The 23925-nt window shown below is 26.2% G+C and overlaps 1 protein-coding gene across 1 annotated transcript; it reads left to right on the top strand.

The window, feature by feature from the left end:
• Window positions 1–20241: 20241 nt before the first annotated feature.
• Window positions 20242–22738, top strand: LOC114175921 (abscisic acid 8'-hydroxylase CYP707A2-like). Its single transcript, XM_028060765.2, has 7 exons — window positions 20242–20540; window positions 20632–20947; window positions 21114–21500; window positions 21678–21852; window positions 21961–22067; window positions 22145–22263; window positions 22373–22738. The coding sequence occupies exons 1-7, from the start codon at window positions 20329–20331 to the stop codon at window positions 22464–22466; spliced, it is 1410 nt and encodes a 469-aa protein (XP_027916566.1). The 5' UTR covers window positions 20242–20328; the 3' UTR covers window positions 22467–22738.
• Window positions 22739–23925: the final 1187 nt, after the last annotated feature.

Consider the following 23925-nt stretch of genomic DNA (forward strand, 5'->3'; position numbering starts at 1 on the left):
CCTCTTCTTGTTCCTTGAAAATGTCGTTTGCATGCAGATTGTGCAGAAGAAGATTGGTCTGATAATGCGCTGAATATTTTAATGATATATCCAACAGTAATGGGTTCTGGTTCACCCGTGAACCACCCAATGCGGTTGTTCACGCAACAATTGACCGTCAAATTATGCATCGGACAAATAAATTTCTCCAATTCTTCCTCAGCCGAACACTTGTAAAACAAAAATCTTCCGCAACACTCAAAGTATGGAACCAGATAAGATCCGTATCCAATGGTCAGAACTTCTGCCTATGGACAACTTTCAAATCTTCTTTTCAAGATTCACACATTCATTTTATTCATTTTCTTTCTTCAAATTTCTACTTTTCACTTCTCATTCAAATAAAACTTAACTCACTTATAATATTAACAATTTAACTCTTTAAAAGTTAAATTAATGAAACAAAATCTAAAACATCCAAATGACAATGCCAATGTCCCATTTCAAGATCAAAATGGCCTTTTTAAAATAGAGAACGAATCACAAAATTTGGAAAAATAGCTTTACTTTAAAGACATCAATTTTATAAGTACATTTTGACTGAATTATTCCGTAGGGGAATGTGGGTGAGGGTAGTAGCCCGTAGCACGTGGCATCAAATAAACAACTACACATTAGTGCTTAATAACCCAATCAGATTCTATAAATATAACTAATTAAAAAATTGTTTTTAAATAGATTAGGAAGATTGACCACATTTTTTTTATGGTTTTCTACATTAAAATATTTGAACATAAAACTTTAAAATTCAATATTAATTGGTATTTTTTATATGTCACTTTTTTTTTATTCACGTGAAACTTTTAACTCATATCTAAATTACTAATAGTTTAGTTTATTGAAGTTTAATGATTATTAGATGAAAATTAAAATTATATTTTTCTTGTAAAAAATAAAATAAACGGATTTTTAAAACACCATAAACTTATAAACATGTTTTACAAAATTACTTTTTCCTACATTGAAACTGTGACTAAACGAATTAGATGAAAGATTAAAATTTTCAAAGCAAAAATTTTGCAACTAGAGCACTCCATTTAGACAATATTATACTCACATTTATCTATTCTTTTCCTTATAAAAATTCCCATAAATTTAAAATATCGTGAAAATGCATCCATTATTATTTTAAAAGACTATTTTCTATTGGCATAAAAACGTCATATAAATTGTTCATGTCTGATTAATATCTTTACCTTGCCTTGTTTTTAACTAAATTAAAATACAAACAAGCTTGGTTAGATAAAGTTAAATATAAAAATAAGCTTAATAACTCTTTTTATTTCAATATTAATAGTTACTTCAATCTAAATTCTAAATAGTTATTGTTTAATTTTTTTCTTAATTTTTTTTTGACATAATGTGGTTTCAATATTTATTAAAATGGACCAATGCAAATGTTATTACAAGATTATGACTTGGTAGAAGGATATGAATGGTTTTTTTGTCTGTACAGATATGTTGGAAATTCAATTGTCAGGCAAAGTTTCACATCGAATATAAATGATAAAGTTAAATACTATATAGATAAAATACCTATAAACAAATTATCTTAAGATTTTGAGTTAAAAATAGTACTAAATTCTTATGTGAGGTAAGACTCATATCACATGTACATAAAAGCTCCTTAATAATGAACATTCTATATCATCCTAAAATTACTTTTGTGTGGATGAATTTTGAGTATAAACTCGAAATTTGGTTTTATAGATTTTGTAGGTTGAGAATATAGACATGCTTCTGGCTATTGTGAGGTTTCGTGGAAAAAAATACAAATGTAATATGTTCATGTTTTCACTTTCAACCTTTATGTGTTTTTGTACAAGGGTTGGGACAACTCTATTATTTCAATTTATTCATACTTGTTATTGCTAATAAAAAAAACCCTCCTATATGAAATAATTCCACAAAAACATAAATATATCATAATGTCAAATTATCATCTTAATGAAAAAGGTCACATTTACTCATTCTAATAAATATTGAGACCATTTTAACAAAATAAAAAAGAAAAATATTTAACATCTACTACAAATACCGAGTTAAAACAATATTAAACCTTCACACTAATACATTGATAAATAAGAGGTTGATATGAAAACTTTCCGATACCACTTCTTAGGTTTATAAGGAGGGGGTTTCACCGGAGAGATACAACAAAAATGAGACCTGAGCCTAACCACATAAGAAATTGACACCACTCTCAACCCAAAACCTAAGACAATGGGTTTATGGGGTCTTTATTCTTATATAGTACTCTACTTTAACCAATGTGGGACTTAGACTCATACTTGAATTCCTAACACATATTTAAATTTCATTATATTTGTTGAAATATTTATTTTTAAAAATCTTGATTCAAATCAAGTTAAATAATCAGCAAGCTCGTTCACTTCCGTATAACTCAACTTCATAAACAATGAATAGTTATATATTACATTTTTGTTAGTCACCTTGAAACTTACTTGATAAACTTTTTTTTTAACTTGATTTTTTTCTTTGAAAACTTAATCAATGAGCATCTTTCCCAGCATCTTTGATTTTCTATTTTTGAAAGGAAATATGAGTATCAAATATAAAATTTTCTTATTATCTCATTTTTATTCTCACTAAATTTTATCATACCTTAGGTTGAATTTGTGTCTCTTTATAAATCATCATTTACATTGAATCTCTTATGATTCTTGAAATCATGACATTAATTTACTGTCATTTGATATCCTACTATTTCATTCTTATTATTAAATAGTTTTCCTATCAAGTTAATCCAACTAACTCCCTTACAAATATTTAAATTGTAGTTTCCCTCCTTTCATTCTCATTATTACTCCTTCTTCCTCATACATTTTCTAATTAATTATGAAGTTTAGAAATGTTAAGGAAGAAAAAGGAAGTTCAAGATACCATTCAAACAAATGAACAAATAAAAAAAAAAAATCTACGTGACTCTTATCCATGTGGAAGAACAGGTTAAGACCCACATATATAAACCATAGTACATTGTCACTAATTGCTTTCTAATGTTAAGTTGATTATTCTGTAGTTACAGATGACAATCAAGTGCTGTGAAGATGGATTTGACTACTTATCTGTCTTCATGATCAAAACTCATACTGATTAATTATGAAGTTTAGAAATTCAAGTGTGAGTCTAAGTCCCACATTGACCAGAAATTAGAAAGTAGAACACTATATAAGAATAAAGACCCATAAACTCATTGTTTTAAAGTTTTGGGTTGAGAGTGGTGTCAATATCTTATCTGATTAGGCTCAGATCTTCCCAGTCTTCCTGACAGTATGCGGGTAATGGCGGAACTATGTTGGGACAAAAGGGAGCCATGGCCCCCCATTTTTTTTTACATTTATATATTTTAATATATGATTTTAAATAAAATTTTTTAAATTTAATATTTTAATAAATATTACACATTTATATATATATATATATGAGAAAAATATTTCTTTTTTACATTTATTTTTTAATTTAATCTTTTAAACATTTTTTAAATAAAAATAATTACTTTTTCAATTTAATCTTTTAAACATTTTTTAAATAAAAATAATTATTTTATTAATATTATTTTTTAAATGGTTATTTGTTTAATTTAATCATCTTTTATTTTTTAAAATTGAACCATTATAAATGAAAATTAATTATACTAAAATTATAAAAATTATTTATATCTAATTTTATAATTATAATAATAATAATTGTAATTTTATTATTTTTTATTATCATAAAAAAAGTAAATACAATGTTTTGACTAGTTTATATAAAAATGTTAGGATTATTCTTTTGCTTCCTATTTTCATTCAAAAATATTAAGTTGTTCATCTAATTTTTTTTAATCTTAATTTGATCCGAATTTTAAAAAAATATGTAATTTTGTCCTTTTTCGTTAAATTTATTGAATCAAATCAAGAATTTTTCATCAAAATTGAAGTTGTTAATGATTTGCTTTGTTGGTGTAATTGACATAATCGTAGTATCAATTTTGATGAAAAATTCTTGTTCCGCTTCAAGAAATTTAACGAAAAAGATAAAATTGCATTAATTTATATAAAATCGAGACCAAATTGAAACTAAAAAACACTAGAGGACCAACATGATATTTTTAGACAAAAAAATGGACCAAAGAATAATTTAACCAAAATGTTGGCACCCCCAACATATTGTATGAAGTTTCGCCACTGTATGCAGGTATCTGTTATGTGAGTATCCGCATATTTGTTTAATATCCACGAATATCCATGGGTATGTGCGAGTATTTACAAAAAAAAAATTAAAATATTTAATAATATATTTTAATCGTAAATTTAAATAAAATACAATACATAACTTTCATAAATTTCAAACAAAGTCCAAATAACCTATGTAAATAGTATTGAATGACAGTTTACAAAGAAATGAATTTTTTTTAAAACCAATTAATAAAAAATAAGTCATTCCAAAATCAATGTGTTAATATTATAATCATGTTTTTTTTAATTTAATTAGAGTATTTGTATCTGCCCCGTTAACATGCAGGTATAAAAAAAGACCTACATATATATGTAGAGTGACATCGTTAGTATCAATCACCATGCACCCAAGATATTGTCCACTTTAAAACATTACTCCGTCACAGTTTTGTCCTTAAAAGACGTCTCGGTGGGTGGGAGGAGAAAGGAGTATTTAAACCATCTTAATCCTCAACTTCTCTAAACGATGTAAAACTATTGGGTGTAGTACGAACAAATATATATCACATGTAATGTAATCCAAATAATATAACATATATATATATATATATATATATATATATATATATATAATAGGAATAACATAAAACTCTTAAGACAAATAAGACTAAATATCAATATAATGGTAATCAGTCTAACTAAACTTAACACTAAACACGTTGTATTTTAAGGCATAATTATGATTCTATGCTAGTATTAATATTTGTTTATCTTATTTTGAATTTATCATAATTAGTATAATTAAATTACATGTCTAAATTCAAGTATTGAATTATACATAAGAGTTAGCATCTTTGAAAAAAAAATACAAGTCTTTTATACGATGTAGCTTTAATTGTTATATATAAGAGTTTTTAGTTATTTTAGGTACGATGTAAAAGAATTTATCGTCTCCATTATTTTACTAATCGATAAGAAAATAGAATTATCGACAAGATAATTATTTTGATTCAACTTTAAGACTTTAAAATTAAAAAATAAAAAATTTATTGATCCTAAACTCTCTTTTCATGAAATATCCAAATTGTATTTTTGAGTTGAGATTTGTGTACAAAAAGAGATGTAATAATCCATGTGTATGCCTACAGATTATGATATCAATGTATTACAAGAAAAATTGATATTATTAAAAGCTAAAATTCATCAATAATGTATAAAGTTTGTCAATAAATCAAAATTATTGACGACCTAGTGATGGTCTACCGAATAAATGTCATAATTTTGTCCATTTTCTTCCTCCTCCCTCCTTCTTCTTCCTTTTATCTTTCCATTTCTTCTTCTTCCAATACCTCCTTGGTCCCTTTTCCTCTTCCTTCGTCACCGCCACCACCACTATTTTCCTTCACCGTTACCTTGTTATCAGCTCCTCCTTCTCTTCCTCTTTCTTCTCATTCTCCACCTCCTTCTCTTATTTTTCCTTCTCTCTTCTTCTCTACTCTTTCTCCTCCTCCATTGTTGTCCCACCACCACACTACTATTGTGCCATAATTGTGTTAGTACCTCGGCACACCTTGACATCTCCTCCTACTGACTCACTTAATCTATAATATATATTTCTTGCTAGCATTCGACAAAAAATTTATTGCTCTTTTTATCCACAAAATAATTCATCGATAATTAAGATTTTAAATTATTGATGAATTTTATCGACAAATTTTACCAACATATTTTACCCACTTAATTTATAATATATATAGGCCGAAGATTTACTGTTTCTCAACAGATAAATTTTTTATTAATAAAAATTTAAAATTATCAACGAAATTAATTATATTTGATTACCAAGAAAATTTTCAACTAAAAACTATGCCGGACAATAATTTGTATTATCAATGAATTTATTAATAAATTTTATTGATGAAAATAAATTTATCAATAAAAATAATCGGTAATTAAAAATTAAAAATTTGTTAATAGTTCAAATTTATCAACAAATTTATTTTAATCGATAATTCAAAGAATTTTTATAATGATTTTTTTGTAAAGAACACGGATACGTGCATATTCATTACTTTAAATACCCATCTAAAATCTATCATTTGTCTTATTTTTTCCTATCCTATACGATATAACATTTATAAAATTCTATATTGTTTCATTTGGGTGTCATATTCTATTTTGGGTATCTACATATATTTTTTGATAAGGAACCTGCAATTGCAAGTTGAAATAAAACGACAACACTCTGGATCTGTAAATGGTACAAGATCACTGTTCATGCACTTAGCGAGTTTCTTTAGCATAGCTTTTCATACTTATTTGTGATTTGTGGGGATGAACATTGAACCATTAGAGGTGCGGTCCGTACATGTGTCCTCATGTTACTTCCTTTTCTTGGATTTCAAATATTTTTTTTGTCAACATACAACCTTCGAACCAAACACATTAATTAATGTTACTTCCCCAAAGTTTGTGACCAACAAAAAACATAATGGATATGGGTCCACTCCACTTCTGCTATGGGCGACTAAGATACATTCACTTCCTCTCTTTCAAACATCCAAAATAGGAAACTTATATAATATGCAAATTGTATCTTCTTTTTTAATGGAAAGTCTAACCATATTTGTTCTATATTACTATACCACCAAAAAGGAAAATCAGAAACAATATAAGAATTTTTATTTTATAGTTTTACGAGTACCTCTAGTACCCAACTTCCTATCAAATTTTTCTTATAACAAAACAACAGAATTAAGAAAAATGACGTATTTACATTACCTTTATTATTCAAATTTCTTCAACCATTCTTTAAAGAAAAATAGTAAGTTTTTATTTATTTTTTGTACTGCACAGTAATTTTAAGTTTAAATTTTAAATAAAATTTAATACAAAAATATTATGAAAAATGGTAAACTTTTATATATATTATGAATTTTTGTTGCTATTATCATGGTATTTATCGTATTAACATCTTCACCTCCTTTATTTTTTTTATTATATTATTGTGACTTTTACTTTTTCAACAGAATTGTCACACTCGCTATTGATGTCACTATCCTCCCTTCTTTATCACTACTTATCTTATCACATATAAAACGCGATAACATAATATTATTTAAATATTATAACTTATTATTTATATATATTTCTTTATTATTATATCTTATTTCATCCTATCATATTATAGATTGACTTTAAATAATCATTAAAGTTATATTTATTGTATTTTTCAGTGTAAATTTATTTTACAGTAAATAGTAATATAAATTAATCTCCACTTTTATTTTGAAATTCCCTCAATACATAACTCATACTTTAAAATTAAATATAAAATTCACGTTTTATCATTTCCATTTGATTTCGTGATTACAAAAATTGGTAAGTCATGAAAGTCATCATCTTTATTATCAACTAAACTAAATTTTACTCATATATGTTAAAGACAAAATATATATATATATATATATATATATATATATATATATATATATATATTTATTTATTTATTTGTGAACTTTAGGTTTAATTAGTAATTACATTATATATTTTTTATTCAATTTAATTGTTATATTTTTAAATAGAGTCAATAAATTTTAATTTCGTTTGTAAAGTGTGACATATAATTTGGTTATCTTTTATTTCTTAAATCTTTTGCTTTTTTTTCTGATTAGTTTTTATTTTATTGTCTCTCTCCACTTTTCACCATATTTATTCATTTTTTATTCATTAAATAAATAAACTTAATCTTATTGAATCAGTTTTGTGAACTTTAGGTTTAATTAGTAATTACATTGTATATTTTTTATTTAATTGAATTGTTATATTTTTAAATAGAGTCAATAAATTATAATTTCGTTTGTAAAGTGTGACATATAATTTGGTTATCTTTTATTTCTTAAATCTTTTGTTTTTTTTTTCTGATTATTTTTTATTTTATTCTCTCTCTCTCCACTTTTCACTTTTTTTTTTCTTCATTTTTTACTACTTTTTTCCACCAACTACAAAGAATCATCTCATCTCATTCCATCCTCTTAATTATCATAAAAGACATTCTGAAACACTTTATGCGCATTTTTCAGGAATCCAAATTTCACGTAAGTAATAACCAACAAACCGTCAACAAAATCTAAGTTTGAACAATAACTTATGAATCATATAAATCTTAAGAAAGAGAAAAAGGGACAAAGGAGAAGCAGGTAGAGGAGAAGAGATGGAGAAAGGGAAAAATGGTACTGAAAGATGGATGGTACAAAAAAAAAGAGAGAAAGGGGAAAATGGTCAAATTTATGTCGTTGAGTAAGGTTTTGAATTTCAGTACCTTATTATGGCATCGCAATAATTAAAAGTACATTAAAAATTCATGCTTAATATCTTTAGCATGATGATATATATTGAAAAAAATTTATCATCAATAGATAAAAATACATTAATCTTCCATAAGAGAAGTGATTGTAATGATAAGAAAATGTGTCACGTGAGAAAATTATAGCCCAAGTTTGCATTGTCACACACTGGATTTTATGCTTGGCTTTATTTATTATGAGTTGTAAAGCATTAGCATGATATAATGGATATATTTGTAAAAGAATCTAAACATCTATAATTTTGTTTATTTATTCTGACAAATAGATTAGGGCATGATGGTAAATAAGATAAAGCAGAGATTTATATAATTAAACAGAGGAGTTGTATTCAAATCAAATACCTATGCACGCAACCAGAAGCAAGTGATGTGCAATGGATGACCATTTTTAACACTGTCAACTCAGCTATATCATTTTCATGTTTCTCTATAACGGAACATAATTTCATCGTTAAAATATATATTTTATCTTTAAACTATAATTATAACTTTTCAAAAGGGTAATTCTAACTGGATTAAAAAAACTCATTTCCTCTAAATATGTATTTTTAGAAGATGAAAAGTAAGTTAACTAAAAGATGTATAGTGTATTTGGTGTAAGTTTAAATTTAATTTTATTGATAAAAACATTTAATAATAAGTTATAAAAAGGTCAATGATGGAGAATAACCACGAAAGAGAAAAAAAAAACAAAAAACTATTCAAATAATGTGTAATCTTATCAAGCAATATATATATTTTGTGAATTGATTATTTAAGTAATCCAAAAAGTTTAAATAGAGTTAAGAAGTAAATTATAGTAATGGTGTTTAAAATATTGAAAACAAAATGAACGAAAAGAAAAGAAATAATGGAGCAGCTTTACTTATATACGGCGTGCACCGGACAAGTGGAGTTTATGGGGAAATGTGAGAGGAAGAGATAAAGTTTGAGTCCATCATATCATATCAAATTCATGGTGATTGCACTCACAAACAAATCTAAGGGGATTCTTCATTTCTTTCCTAAGATATTTCTTTCCAAAATTTAATATTCTTTTCACATTTTTGCATCAGCTGCGGATTCAAATTTCAGATATTTTTAATTTTTAGTATTAATTGTTGAATCATTTTAAGTTTTTTCTAAGACCTTCATGCGATGAAAGCCGGTAGAAGTCAAATGAAGACCGATGAATAAGAGGTAAAAGAGATATTCTTTTTTGAAGAAGGTAACAATAGAAAAACAAATGTTAGCGGGATTAGTAAATAAATGAATCTCTCATTTTTTAAGAGATTCGAGAGATAAATATAGCAAATTACCAATGTGCCTTTATGAAAAAAATCATTTTCAATGAAAAAAATGATTGTATCCGATTTCATTTTTGCACTTACCATTTTGTGTATCCGGTTGCATGGTTCAGTATCCGGATACATGTTATTTTGTATCCGGTTACAAATTACACACCACATTTATAATATTTTTATTTATTATAATAATATATGAAAAACTAATTACAATATATCTAAATATCATTTAATTATACTTTTTTAATACCAAGGACAAATAGGTCATTACACATTTTTATCTATTAAATTAAATTTCTTTTACTCACATCAGTTAAATTTTTCGCAAACTTTCACAAAAATCACTCTTAAAACCACTCTACTATCACTCCCAAATCCATAAAAAAAAAAACATAAATATCACCTTCTAGTCAACCCAAATCAATCATCTCCCTCTCTCTCAATTCATCACCCCATAAAAACACAGCATAAAGTTCATTATTAGAAACATCACATTTTATTTAAAACTAAAATTCTAAAAATTTCTCTTCACATAGTTTAATCTTATAGTCCATAAATATTTTAAATTATTTGAACTTTCAAAAATTATTTTTATCTTAAATTCTTCTTAAATCACTTGTTGGATTTTGTAAAAAAATTATTTTATAACAAATAATAATCGTTGAAAATCTCACATCAATTAAATATTAAACAATATATATATATAATATAATATATATGTATATATAATATATATATATATAATATAATATATATATATATAATATATATATTATATATATATATATATTATATATATATATATATATATATATATATATTATATATATATATATAATATGTAAACATTAATTTATAAATTAATTTTATAAAATTAAATTATAATTAAAATTTATTTTAACATTGTATAAGATTTATTTGATATATATCTTAACTTGTTATCTTTTAATCTATCTTATTATAAATATAGATTGTTATCGGATTATCACTGTTAATATTTAGTGTTATGTTCAAGATCATTCTTGAACTTATTGACATGAGTAGAACATCATAAATTTTTTCTTCTTAAACTATACTCTTTTATTGTTGAAGTACAATTTAATGTTGTGAAAGACTAAACTTTTATACTGTTTTTTTCTAATTTACAGACTTTTTTGTCCTTGAAATTCTGTTTTTTGAAAAAAGAATTCATAGCAACATTTCTTTTCTAATTTTTATAGATTTGTATATTTATATAATAAATTACTTTATTAAAAATTTATATTTTTTTTTATAAATTCACGTGAATATAAATTTAAGAAATATATCTAATTTAATATTTCTAAATTAATTAGGAATAAAAAATCTGAAGAATGATTATAATAAACAAGATAATTTAAATATATTTTAATTATAGTAATAAAAAAATTATCATAATAAAATATTATGATTATAGTTATTTTTTGTAAAATTAATTTTGATAAATGTATATTTATTTGGTTAAAATAATTTATGTAATAACTTTTTTTGTGTAATAAGTTAAAAAAATAAAATTAAATAATAATATGATTGTAGGTGAAAATATTTGAAAAGAAATTTAATGTAAAGTTAAAAATTAATAATGTGAATATAAAACATTATGTTTATTTATAAAAAAAATATTCAAAGAAAATATAAAAAAAAGTATAGATTTTAAAAAAAAATATTTAGAATATATATATATATATATAATATAGCAAAATATAAAAAATCTTAATAGAATTTTATAAAAAAATTTAAATACAAAAGGTATAAAATTCAAAAATTCAAATTCAAATTCAAATTAGATAATTATTTGTCGCAGTTATTAGTCATTTAAGTTAAATTTAATAATTAGGAAAAATAGATTATTCAGTAATTTATTTTTTAAAATAAATTAATATAATTATTTTTTTCTCAAGATCATATCAATATTGATTCAACTAAAAGAGTGTTGATCGTCTTGAATTCTTCGAAGACCAATCTATCAATTTTGATATAAAGTTTGAATGTAGAGGTCAAAAGTTGTTTTGACTATTATGTGTCATACAAAAAAGCATAGATAGCAAACAAAATGTGCTTGCAATGAAGTTTGGTAACTGGGAAGAATCCTATAATGGCCTTTCGAGGTGATTACAAGTTATCCAAGACACTAATTCAAGGATAATTGTCAAATGTACCAATTCTCTTATTAATGTTGATGGTGTTACAAACACTTGCAATATTTTAGAATGAGTTTTCTAGTCGTTTGCACCATGCATAGAAGGCTTCAAATACCGTAAGTTTGTTGTACAAGTTGATGGAACTTTTCTAATATGTAAATATCATGCAACTTTGCCACTCAAGACGGAATTCAAAACCTATTTCCTTTGACATTTGCTACAGTTGAAGGCGAGACAAAGGAAGCTTTGATTTAGGTCTTTCAATCACTGCCAAAGCATGTTACACCACAACAAAATATGTGCTTAACAAATGATACAAGCAATAACATATTGTCAACCATACGATCAAAAGAAAAAATTAGTTGGGAAGCGAAAGGTCTATTGTTAGTCTATTGCATACGTCATCTGACCTCCAACTTCAACAACAAGTTCAAAAATCTGAAACTCAAAAAGGAATTCATTTTTTTCTTCACTCAGTCTTATTCCATTGATTACATTGTCACAACATACGAGGTGAAGCAACCCATTTTGAATGAAAAACTTTCCGCATTGAGAGCCTAAATCCTACAAGAGATATCTTAAATTGGTAAAATTCCATTATGAAAGTGGTTTAAGGCTTTTGATGGAGGCAAAAGGTATGATCACATGACGATAAATCTTGTTAAATGCATGAACTCATCTTTCTCACATTTTTTCTTCTAACTCGTCTCCATTTAATTTATAACATATTTCTTTAGATTTAGCAAAAAATTTGACACCCATTTTACCAACGGACGTATAAATAGATATAGTAATGAATTTAAAAAACAAAATTACCAACAAAGTTATAGACAAATTTTCAAAAAATGATTACCAACAAATTTTCAAAAGGTTCAAGTACTAATATTTATTGACAAATTTTTAAAAAATCATTATGGATTTACTGAGAAATTTTATCATGATATGGTCAAAGCAAAAGCAGGAACTTTAGTGTCCATTTTACCGATAGAATTTACAGATGGAAACATACATTAATAAAAAAAAATCTCCATTATTGATGGATTTTACTAACAGATTTTACCAATGGAGTCACTATCCTATTTGTCTGTAATTAAAATCTTAAAATTCATCGATAAATTTTATTTTAGATGATTTTTTTCCAAACGTAAAAGTGTTTGTAAATGCTAATTTGTAGACAAAATTATGTCATTAATATAATATTTTCTTATTGCTTAATAATGAATTATTATTAAATTTTCATGTTTTTAGATACAAAGTTAAACTTAAATTTTATATTCATTTATCTAAAACATTATAATTTATAATATATTTCCAGTAATTTTAACCATGTATGTAAAGTAAAGAAAAATAAAGACTAATGTATTTAAGCAAAAGTCATTGTAAAAAATCATTTTTGTAAGTTTATTGCAATAAAAGTTAGAGATGATGACAAACGCACCAGCCAAGACCAATACATACAACAAGCCAAGACCAATACATACAACAAGGATGATCCTAGTCTTTGTTGAGTAGACTCAAGCTTTTATTTTTGGGCCAACTTTATTTGTAAATATTATAACAAGATGTTTTGGGCCTTGTATAATGGACCAAGTAATATAAGATTTTATTTGGACCTTGTATTGGGTCATGTTTTGGGTTTGAACCTTGTAGAGTAGTTTAGGATTAGAAGGAGATAGGCATTGTGTTTGGATTTTGTGAAGAGGTGCCTAAAATTAGGGTTTTCTTACCCTAGGATGCAGTATCTTGGAGAGCAAGCTAGGTTTAGAGCTCTACTTATGTGTCTCGATGTGTGGAAAGTGTGACTTGCTTTGGTGACAAGTCACACTAGAAGCATGCTCTTTTTTGGCTCCATTTTTCTACCTTTTGAATTTAAATTTTACTCTCATTTTTGGAAACCACTTATCGCAACCAAAATCGTGGCGGAATGGTGAAAATAATTTGAAAAAAAAATAGAGGAGTCGCCATCGTAGATTATTATGGAAAACTATAGAAAAACCTTAAAAAAAATAATAGTCTTTGAAATCAATTTTGGATTCGGAAGTCGGTTACGTGTGAAGAAAAGCACCCCACAACGTCAGTCCTAAGACAGTTTCCTTTAATTAAGTAATGCAACATAAAAATTAGATATTTTAAAATATTTGTTGTTCCCAAAAATCAAACAAAATAAATACATATACAAAATAATAAAGATATTTTTTTTTGCTCGACGAGGATTGTAACTCGCTCCTACGTATTTCTATTTAAAAAATCAGGGATAATGTAGTTCTTTTTAAAAAATTTTGTTATTTGATATTTTTTATTTTAGATTTTAATATTTTTATTATGAAGAGAATATGAGTTTCAACATGATTAAATTATCAAGCAAAACCAAGACTTTATACGATATCCAAGAATGATAAACAAAGAAGTATAATTTATAATTCATAAGTTTTTTAGTTTAGATTCAAATATTTTTTTATTTTAAAGAGAATATGAGATTCAACATGATAAAAGACTTAGTCATCAAGCAAATCCAAGACTTGACATGATATTCAATAATTATACAAAAAATATTTTTTATTTTTTAATTTTTTTAAAAATAAGATAATTAAAAGCCTACAAAAGTTATATTTTAATTATCAAGCAAATCCAAGACTTGACGTGATATTCAATAAAGAAATATAATTTATAATTTTTATTTTATTTATTTATATTTTATTTTAATCTTATTTCTTAAAATAAGAGAATTAAAAACATACAACTTTAGTTATCAAGCAAATCCAAGACTTGACATGATATTCAATAATTATATAAAAGAAATAATATAATGTTTTATTTTTTATTTTTTTTTAAATAAGAGAATTAAAAGCCTACGCAAGATATTTATAACTAGCAAGATAAAAATAATGACATCTCAAATAAAAGAAAAGAGAAAGGTCGCACATATAAATTAAGTTTCAGTGACTTAATCACTCAAATGGAGACGTTCATTCACAATCAGAGTTATTACCACAATCGAACATTAAACTTCAATCAACACATATCAACATAAATCTAAACCCAAAATCATCTAACATTCGAATCTCAAACCCATTTAGTCATCTAATGGGTCAATCAATCATACACTTATTATAACAGATTAATATAGTCAAGATTCACAACCCATCAATTTTATTATTCTCACCAATATATGAACAACATTAGGAGCATAAAATAACTTATCTTTCAAGGCAACGAACAAAGCATATCTCGACTAAGAGGATAGTGAAGTAATCTTCTTACGTGTGTGCTCTAGTAATAAAAAGAAAAAGAAGATAAGTGTCAATTTTTTTCTATGTCTTGCATCGAAAAGATTTTGTGATTATATAGATACCTTGGGATACCACTGAAATTCTAGTATTTAGTTATAATTAAATATTATACTTAAATATATGAGGAAGGAATTGGTCCTGATGAAACAAATTATAGAAATTAAATTGTCGCATAATATCAAGGGTATTGATTCTAATTATTAACAAAATATTGTTTGTTGTAATTACTAAAATCATATATTGTCCTGTACATAAAGATCTTGATGCAACAAAACAAATTACGTAAATCAAATCATAACCCAATATTCATATAATTGATTCTAATTATTACTAGGAATATCTGCTTCTAATTATTAAAATCATATAATTTAAAAAAAAAATATTTTATTTTTATTTTTTGAAAACAAACTTATTTATTTCAACGAAATTAGGTGTTAACATCATTTTAAAGTTAGCTTAGCCTATAAATAAAGGCATTTATTATTGTAATTTTATTTTCAGTTTGAATTGAAGTAATGAAGTGTTGACAATTTGGCTCCTTTACACTTACTTAACCTCACCCTGTACATTGTGCATACTGTTTTGCTAACAAACTTTATATTGCTCTACTGGTGGTTGCCACCAACTCTCACTATGTTTATGTTTGAAAAATTCTCGAGAATCCTCGGACATTGTTTTTGTCTTTATTAGCCTTAATAAATGCATTTATTCCATAATTTTCTTTTAAATACATTATAAATAAGAGGGTGAAGAAAATAGTTTATGCATGTATCATGTTTAAGAGGTGAAGAATTAGAATGAATATGTTTTAGGAAGGATTTATGATTTTTTTAAACATCTTTTCATTTTTTTTCTATTTAAATTATTAGCTGGGTGCTATTCATAGTTAAACGAACAATGTGCAACTTTTTTTTGTAGATATAAAAGTATAAATTGATAATTTTATTAATTTGTTATATTAGCAAAAGAACAAATATTGTTTTACTGACATAATCAAAGCGCTTTTATATATATTTTTTCATTTTGCAATTCTTCATTAACAAAAGAATATTTGTAGTAACAGTAATAAATAATTGAAATTTCTATAAAGCATTTTCTTTTTGCCATGAGAATTTAATTAATTAGAATCGGTTAGCATAAGAATAAACGAATGCATCGTGAAGGATGGGAGCAGTCTAATTAATTGTGAATGCCCGACCAACTCAGTACACTGAAAAAAATGTTCAAACCACACACAATTCTCATTTCAACAAAATTCTAAAACCCAAACTTGTTCGTAACAACAAATTTTTTTAATTACCAACAGATTAAGTGTGACACAGTTATTAAATTCCAGTTCTTCTAAACGTGTTTGTAGAAATTTATCTTCCAACAATGCGTTGGAGAAAAGAATGTTAATTTACTATTTTTGTAGTTTCTCCCTCTGTCTCCTTTGAAAAAAAAAATATTTAAAACCCATTCACAGAAATTGCATTTTAAAAAATAAATAAAAAAATCCAGATTGCACAGACAAGATTCACGAAAACCGGTATTTTATATAAACTGCATTGACTTATTTCAATCTGCTTTATCTCGATTTTTTTGTTGTCTCACTAAATTGACTATTACAATTATACTATTTATTTTATTTGTATTTCTTTATAAATAGTTTTTGGTATTAAGTGAGCTATTGTATATATTCACATAATGATTGAATATTGTGTACTATTTGAAATAAATTATTTAAAATATAACGAATAATTTTGATCATAGATATACATTTTGGAGTATTCGTATTTAATAAGATGATGTAAATTTATGACGTAAGTTTAGCGTGTTTGTTTTAAGGAGTTTATTATTTACGAGTGATAATCATGTTTGGATCGATATAGTTGTGAGTGGATGAGGGAGCAGATTAATGTTGTGTTCACTTGGAGGAGAGTGATTGAGAAATAGTGAGTGGATGAGTTTGAGTTGATTTAAGAGTGAAATTTGTGTTGTTTTTTTAAAGGGATTTAGAAGTGATGGTGAGTAAATTTAAAAATAATTTTTGTGAAAATTTGGAAAAGATTTGATTAATATAATAGATTAAAAAAAATGTTTTAGTAGAAGTAATAATCAAATTACCATTTAACCCTTAGTTAAATTAGTATTTGTAAATTAATTTCTTACTTTTTTTAAACACAACAAATGTAACTAAAAAAATTAATAAAAAGAAAAAAAAAAAAAATATATATATATATATATATATATATATATATATATATATATATATATATATATATACATACATATCCGATCCACACACTCGTATCCAATCCACCCAAATGGTATCTGGTCCAGCCCAAGCATATTCGATCTAGCCTCAGCACGTATCCGATCCAGCCTGAGCATGTATTCGATCCACTAACAAGCATATCCGATCCACTAACGAGCGTATCCAATCCACCACTGACAGGGGTAAATATGTAATACCCCAACCCAATTCCACCAAATCTTCGCATATAACCTGCGATTACAAATGTGATGGATTACTGGCATACTCGCTCTATCATCTCCACACATACCCTTAAGCGAACATCACATTCATTTTGATTTCTTTCCTGACAAAGTTTATCTCCTTAAAACGAACATAGCCTAAGAGAGAGGTGTGATTGTATATTTATTGAACTAAGAAGATTGGCTCGGATGGATTTTGTAATTAATGAATAACCCTTCTTCTTTATTTGTATTTCATAACATACTAGGAAGAAATGGATAATTAATAATTAACAATTAATAATTAATAAATAGAATTTAATAATTAACAAATAAATAATTAATAGTTAATAAATAATTAATAATTAGTAATTATAAATTATAATTGGTAATTAATAAATTAGCATTTAATAATTAGTAATTATTATTTAATAATTAATAATTAGTAATTATTAATTAATAATTGATAATAATAATTGCATTTAAAGTTATATCATGTTTATTATTAAGGGTAAAATTATAATTATATAATTTCATTTATTAAAATGTTTTTTAAGATGTCATATCCATCCTATCATGCATCAACTTTAATCAATCTTTATATTTTCATTTCAAATCCACTTAAATTCTACTATTTCTCTCCTAATTCAAACAATTCCACATTCACCTTTTTTATTTTTTTTTTTAAATTTACTCATCCAAATTAATCTTTAAATTCAAACATATTATTAGGATGTGTTTGCTCCCAACAATGAATTTGAGGGAGAGTGAGTTAATGAATTTGAGAAGAATGTAGAGGAGGAAGTGAGGTTGATTGTTATAAGGAATGAAGATGTGAAAGTAGAAAGATTTGAAGGTAAAATTTGTGAATGATTTGATGAATATGATAGATATAAAATAATATTTTAATAGATAAAATTATTAAATTACAATTTTACCTCATGATTAAAGTTAGTATAAAATAAAATAAAATAATTATTAGTTTAGTTTTAACATTATTATTATTAGTTTTAGAATTATTTTTATTTTAATTAATAATAATAATATTATATTATATTATTATTATTATTATTTTTAAATAATTTTAATTATTAATTTGTACATATCATATTTAAGTACTAATGTTTAATAAAAACAAAAAAAAAAACCTGACAGATATTTAAGTATATATTTATGTACTGAGCTATTTTTTTCTTCTGATATCTTCATTTATACAAAAAGTGAGAATATTTTATTCTTTTCCAAATCCACCTACACACCTCTAATTGCTAAAAGTAAATATGTTTCATTCATCGTAATCCATCATCTTAAACAATAAATTTCTAAGGTTGTGTTTTTTTGGAAAGAAATATTAGAAGGAGAGAAAGAGATTAGAAGGATTAAAGAATGAAATTAGTGTTGTTTCATTCAAAGGGTTGGAGAGTGGTTTTAGAATGAATTATGGAGTGAAGTTTGTGACTGAATTGACTGAGCTGACATATTAAAAAAGAATTAATAGATAAAAAATTAGATTACCAAAATGTCTCAATTGTTATACGTAATTTAAAATTATATACAAATGATTAATAATTATTTTTATAAATTTTATTGAATGATTGAAAATATAAAAAAATATATATATAAAAAATTGAATAATACAGTATATTTTGTATGAAAATAAATTAAATATATAAGGTGAAAAATAATTTATTTACATGAAGACTTTTTTTTTTTCATAATAGTAATTTTAGAAGTAATAAATTTTTATTATAACCATAATAAATTATTATTATTTGTGTTACTAATTTTTATTATGTTGTTTTTTCAAAATAAGAAGAATGAATATAAGTGGAGGAATAATTTGGTAAATTCGGCAGTATCACCCTCTAATATGAATATGGATAGTCGAATTGAATTTTTAATGAATTTCTCTAATCATCTCTCTTATCATCTTGTATTACTTAAAAGAACTCGCTAGTCACTCATTAATCATTATTTCCTTTAATAGTACATCATTATTTCCTTTCTTGTAAATAATACATTATAAAAGCTTGAATTAAACATAAATTAAGTTTGTATATGAACTATCATTGGCGGTTTAGTTTAGTTGTTGTTGTTGTTCTTCCCCTCAATGAGAGACACCCCTCCCAATCATCTTATCGTACGGGTGACCAAATTCAATTCTTCAAATGTTGTATCTGTCCGTATATACATACACTCTTGGGACACGTGCTCACTTTCATGCTTTCTCTCTCATGAGAGATACAACACAATACAAGTGCAACACAATCAGTCCAAAACATAACATAAATGACCTAGCTAGCTGGTGAGAGAGAGATTCCGTGTGTGGAAATTTAATTTACCTGGAAATTTAATTTACCTGTAATTCAAAACCACTCTCTTTCCTCTTTTCCTCTTTTCCTCTTTTCTCCTTCCTTCCTATCATTTCACTCTCTGCACCTATAAATACCTCACATCTTCTGCTTTTTTCTCTCACAACATATCTTTCTTCAACTTCTTCTTCCTTCGCATTCACCAACAACTACACAACCCACAAAATCTAAACCAATACACATGGAACTCACCACTATCTTCTGCATCTTTCTTTCTTTCCTATCTATTCTTCTCCTCAACTTACTCATCAAAACCTTCTTCTTCTTCTTCCCTTCCAACGTTAAGACACAATTGCCACTTCCTCCTGGGACCATGGGTTGGCCATATATAGGAGAAACCTTCCAAATGTATTCTCAAGACCCAAATGTTTTCTTTGCCACAAAAATCAAGAGGTTCAAATCAATTCCTTTCTCAATCTCCTTCAACAAAACAAAATTCTCACTTGCATTAACATAAATCCTTCTTCTTTGTTTTTTTCAACAGGTATGGTTCTATGTTTAAGTCACACATTTTGGGTTATCCTTGTGTGATGATTTCTAACCCGGATGCAGCAAAGTTTGTGCTCACCAAAGCTCAACTCTTCAAACCAACATTTCCTGATAGCAAAGAGAGGATGTTGGGGAAGCAAGCCATTTTCTTTCACCAAGGAGCATACCATGCTAACCTCAGAAAGCTTGTCCTTCGCACCTTCACCCCTGAGGCCATCAAAACTTTAGTCCCTGACATTGAATCCATTGCCCAAAATTGCCTCAGATCATGGCAAGGAAAGTTGATCACCACTTTCCTCGAAATGAAATCGGTGAGCCCTCAAACCAGACCACACGGCAAAATCCTCTGTTTTTTAAAAAAGGAAAAAAATAAAATAATAAATAACCCATTTACAACTTGTTATTTCTGTTCTATATTTACCAAATAAAGAACGATTTTTTAATTTTATTTTTTCCTTCCCGTGTTATCTTTTACAGTATACCATCAACGTGGCCCTGCTGACAATATTTGGAAAAGATGAAACTCTGAATGCAGAGGATCTGAAGCGATGGTACTACACCCTTGAGAGAGGGTACAACTCAATGCCCATAAACCTTCCCGGAACACTTTTCCACAAGGCCATGAAGGCAAGGAAAGAGCTTGCAGATACTGTGGCTCAAATAATCTCAACAAGGAGGAAGACGAAACAAGAACACAATGACTTGCTGGGATCGTTCATGAGTGAAAAAGCAGGACTCACTGATGAACAGATAGCAGATAACATCATTGGTGTTATTTTTGCCGCTCGTGACACCACTGCCACAGTACTTACGTGGATTGTTAAGTACCTCGGCGAAAACCCCAGTGTCTTAGAAGCAGCAACTGTAAGCATATGCTTCATAGTTTTCTTCAATTAAGTGTTTGTTTAACCCAGACAACTAATGACAGAAAAAGAAAACATTTTTTATGTTTTTCGAGTGTCTAGTTTAAACCTTTTATGACAAATCTGGAGTGTGGTTTGGTTTGGCGAGTTAAAAATTTGTTGATTATGGGTTTTGCAGGAAGAGCATGAGTCGATATTAAGGTGCAAGGAAGAAAGTGGAGAAGAAATGGGCTTAAATTGGTCAGACACAAAAAATATGCCTTTGACATCCAGGATCATACAGGAGACTCTAAGAATAGCATCGATTTTGTCTTTTACCTTCAGAGAAGCTATAGAGGATGTTGAATTTCAAGGTCAATAACCAAATCTGATAAGATACCCATTTCTCTTTTTCTTTTCTTTTCTTTTCTTCAATATGTTTATGATTTTGTGTTGTGTTGGGGGGAATGCATTTTCTTCAGGGTATCTCATACCAAAAGGGTGGAAAGTATTACCACTTTTTAGGAACATCCACCACAGTCCTGACAACTTCAAAGAGCCAGAAAAGTTTGATCCTTCAAGATTTGAGGTAAGTATTATGCAGAGAAAGGAACTTATGCATTATTGTCCATGTTCATATGTGATTGTGTTAAATAATTTTGCCAGGTGGCTCCAAAGCCCAATACTTTTATGCCATTTGGCAATGGGACCCATGCATGTCCGGGCAATGAAATAGCCAAGTTGGAGATGTTGGTGCTTCTACATCACCTGATCACAAAGTACAGGTTGGCAATCTGGTTGTAACCCTTTTCAGAGTGTGCAGTGATGAGAGACATGTTCCAAAATTAGAATGTTTTGAATGATTCTAAGGTAGTTGGTATTATTGTTATGCAGGTGGTCTACAGTTGGTGCGAAAAATGGGATTCAGTATGGCCCCTTTGCTCTTCCAGAGAATGGATTGCCCATGACATTTTATCCCAAAAAATAAATATCATTCAAATCAAGAGTGGAGGCACACTAACCATAGCTGGAACCAACTTCTTCAATTTGCAAATAATTCTTCTAAACACAGTCCAATGTGTTAGACTACAGAGAATGATGAAAGAGACCCTTAGATCAAAAAAATGATCCATTCTTCTATCTCTAAATTTTTTGAGCAAAAGACAACAGAAAATACTTATTATGGTATGATGATGAGGAAGGGAATGACTCAGTTGTGTTGTACAGGAGAAGCTCTCAATAAGACTGTTATTTTTTTTTTCTAAGATTTACAGTTTTACTCTTTCATCTTTCACTATCTGGAGTAATACAGAAGAAACTAAATAAAAATAAAATATTTTATTCTGCATTGTAACTCGGATATTCATACGTATATTGTATACACGACCTAGAGATATGGATAATTTAGAAGTATAATAAGATAATGAAATATAAATCTATCTGTTAAATTATTATGAATTATTTATTTATGCATTCGTTTATAAACAAAGTTACTGAAATATAATAACCTAAATTTAGTATAACTTAATAAAGAAATTAATTTCTTATCTAACATCTAAAAAGTGAAAAGAAAATATAATCATTTAAGATATTTTATTTTTTTTCTTGTCATTGAAAAAAAAACTTTAATTGATATATATATATATATATATATATATATATATATGGGATATTCTTTTTTGTGCTTATTTTTTTATCTTTCAAGTTACTTTTTTTTTATTAAAATTTATATAATTTTTATAAATTTAACTGTTTTTTTAAATCTAATTATTTTTTAAAATTAAATAAATAAAAATCATCTATGAATAAATAAAAATAATTTACAAAATAAATAAAAACTATCTACTATATTAATTATTTATATTTAGTTTTATAATTATAGTTTTATTATTTTTTATATAAAAAAATAACACATGCACATGTGTTTTTACTAATTCATTTAAAAAGTTTTCATTATGTTAAGAACTCAAATAAAAATGTTCTCAATAAAAATAATACCATTTAATAAACGTGTTCGAATTTATAAATTACTCTTACTAATTAGTATGAAACCCTTGCTAATTGGTTAAATTAAAAAAATATTAAACAGTAAATAATTAATGCGTTTTACATGAATTTATGAAAGTAGGTAAATATGATCAAAACCATAAAATTTTAAAAATACAATGGTTGAGACCAACACTGATCAAATCTTCAAGTACAAAAAGATAAATATAAGAACTAAGTTCAATTTTTTGGCAAAACGGTAGAAACGAATCACAAGAACTTAAAAAGTGTAAAGTGATTTGTAGGTATTTGGTGTCAATTGGGGGTCTCTTCCTTCTTTCTATTATCTACTCTTTATTGGATTTTTCTTTCTCTTGGATATTTGCATATTTAGGTTTTCTCTTTTCGAAGAATTTTTCTTTTTTCTTTGTCTTCTTCATTTGTACACTTTTATTTTTTAT

Source organism: Vigna unguiculata, chromosome 3, assembly GCF_037176805.1.
Source record: "Vigna unguiculata cultivar grain cowpea cultivar isolate G323 ecotype 2 chromosome 3, ASM3717680v1, whole genome shotgun sequence".
Taxonomy (NCBI): Eukaryota; Viridiplantae; Streptophyta; class Magnoliopsida; order Fabales; family Fabaceae; genus Vigna; species Vigna unguiculata.

What these genes read in the sequence shown, in the direction of transcription:
- LOC114175921 (XM_028060765.2), top strand. Translation starts at nt 20,329, where the DNA reads ATGGAACTCACCACTATCTTCTGCATCTTTCTTTCTTTCCTATCTATT. An exon ending in TTGATCCTTCAAGATTTGAG is followed by an intron (nt 22,068 to 22,144) that starts GTAAGTATTATG and finishes TAATTTTGCCAG; the next exon opens with GTGGCTCCAAAGCCCAATAC. An exon ending in CACCTGATCACAAAGTACAG is followed by an intron (nt 22,264 to 22,372) that starts GTTGGCAATCTG and finishes ATTGTTATGCAG; the next exon opens with GTGGTCTACAGTTGGTGCGA.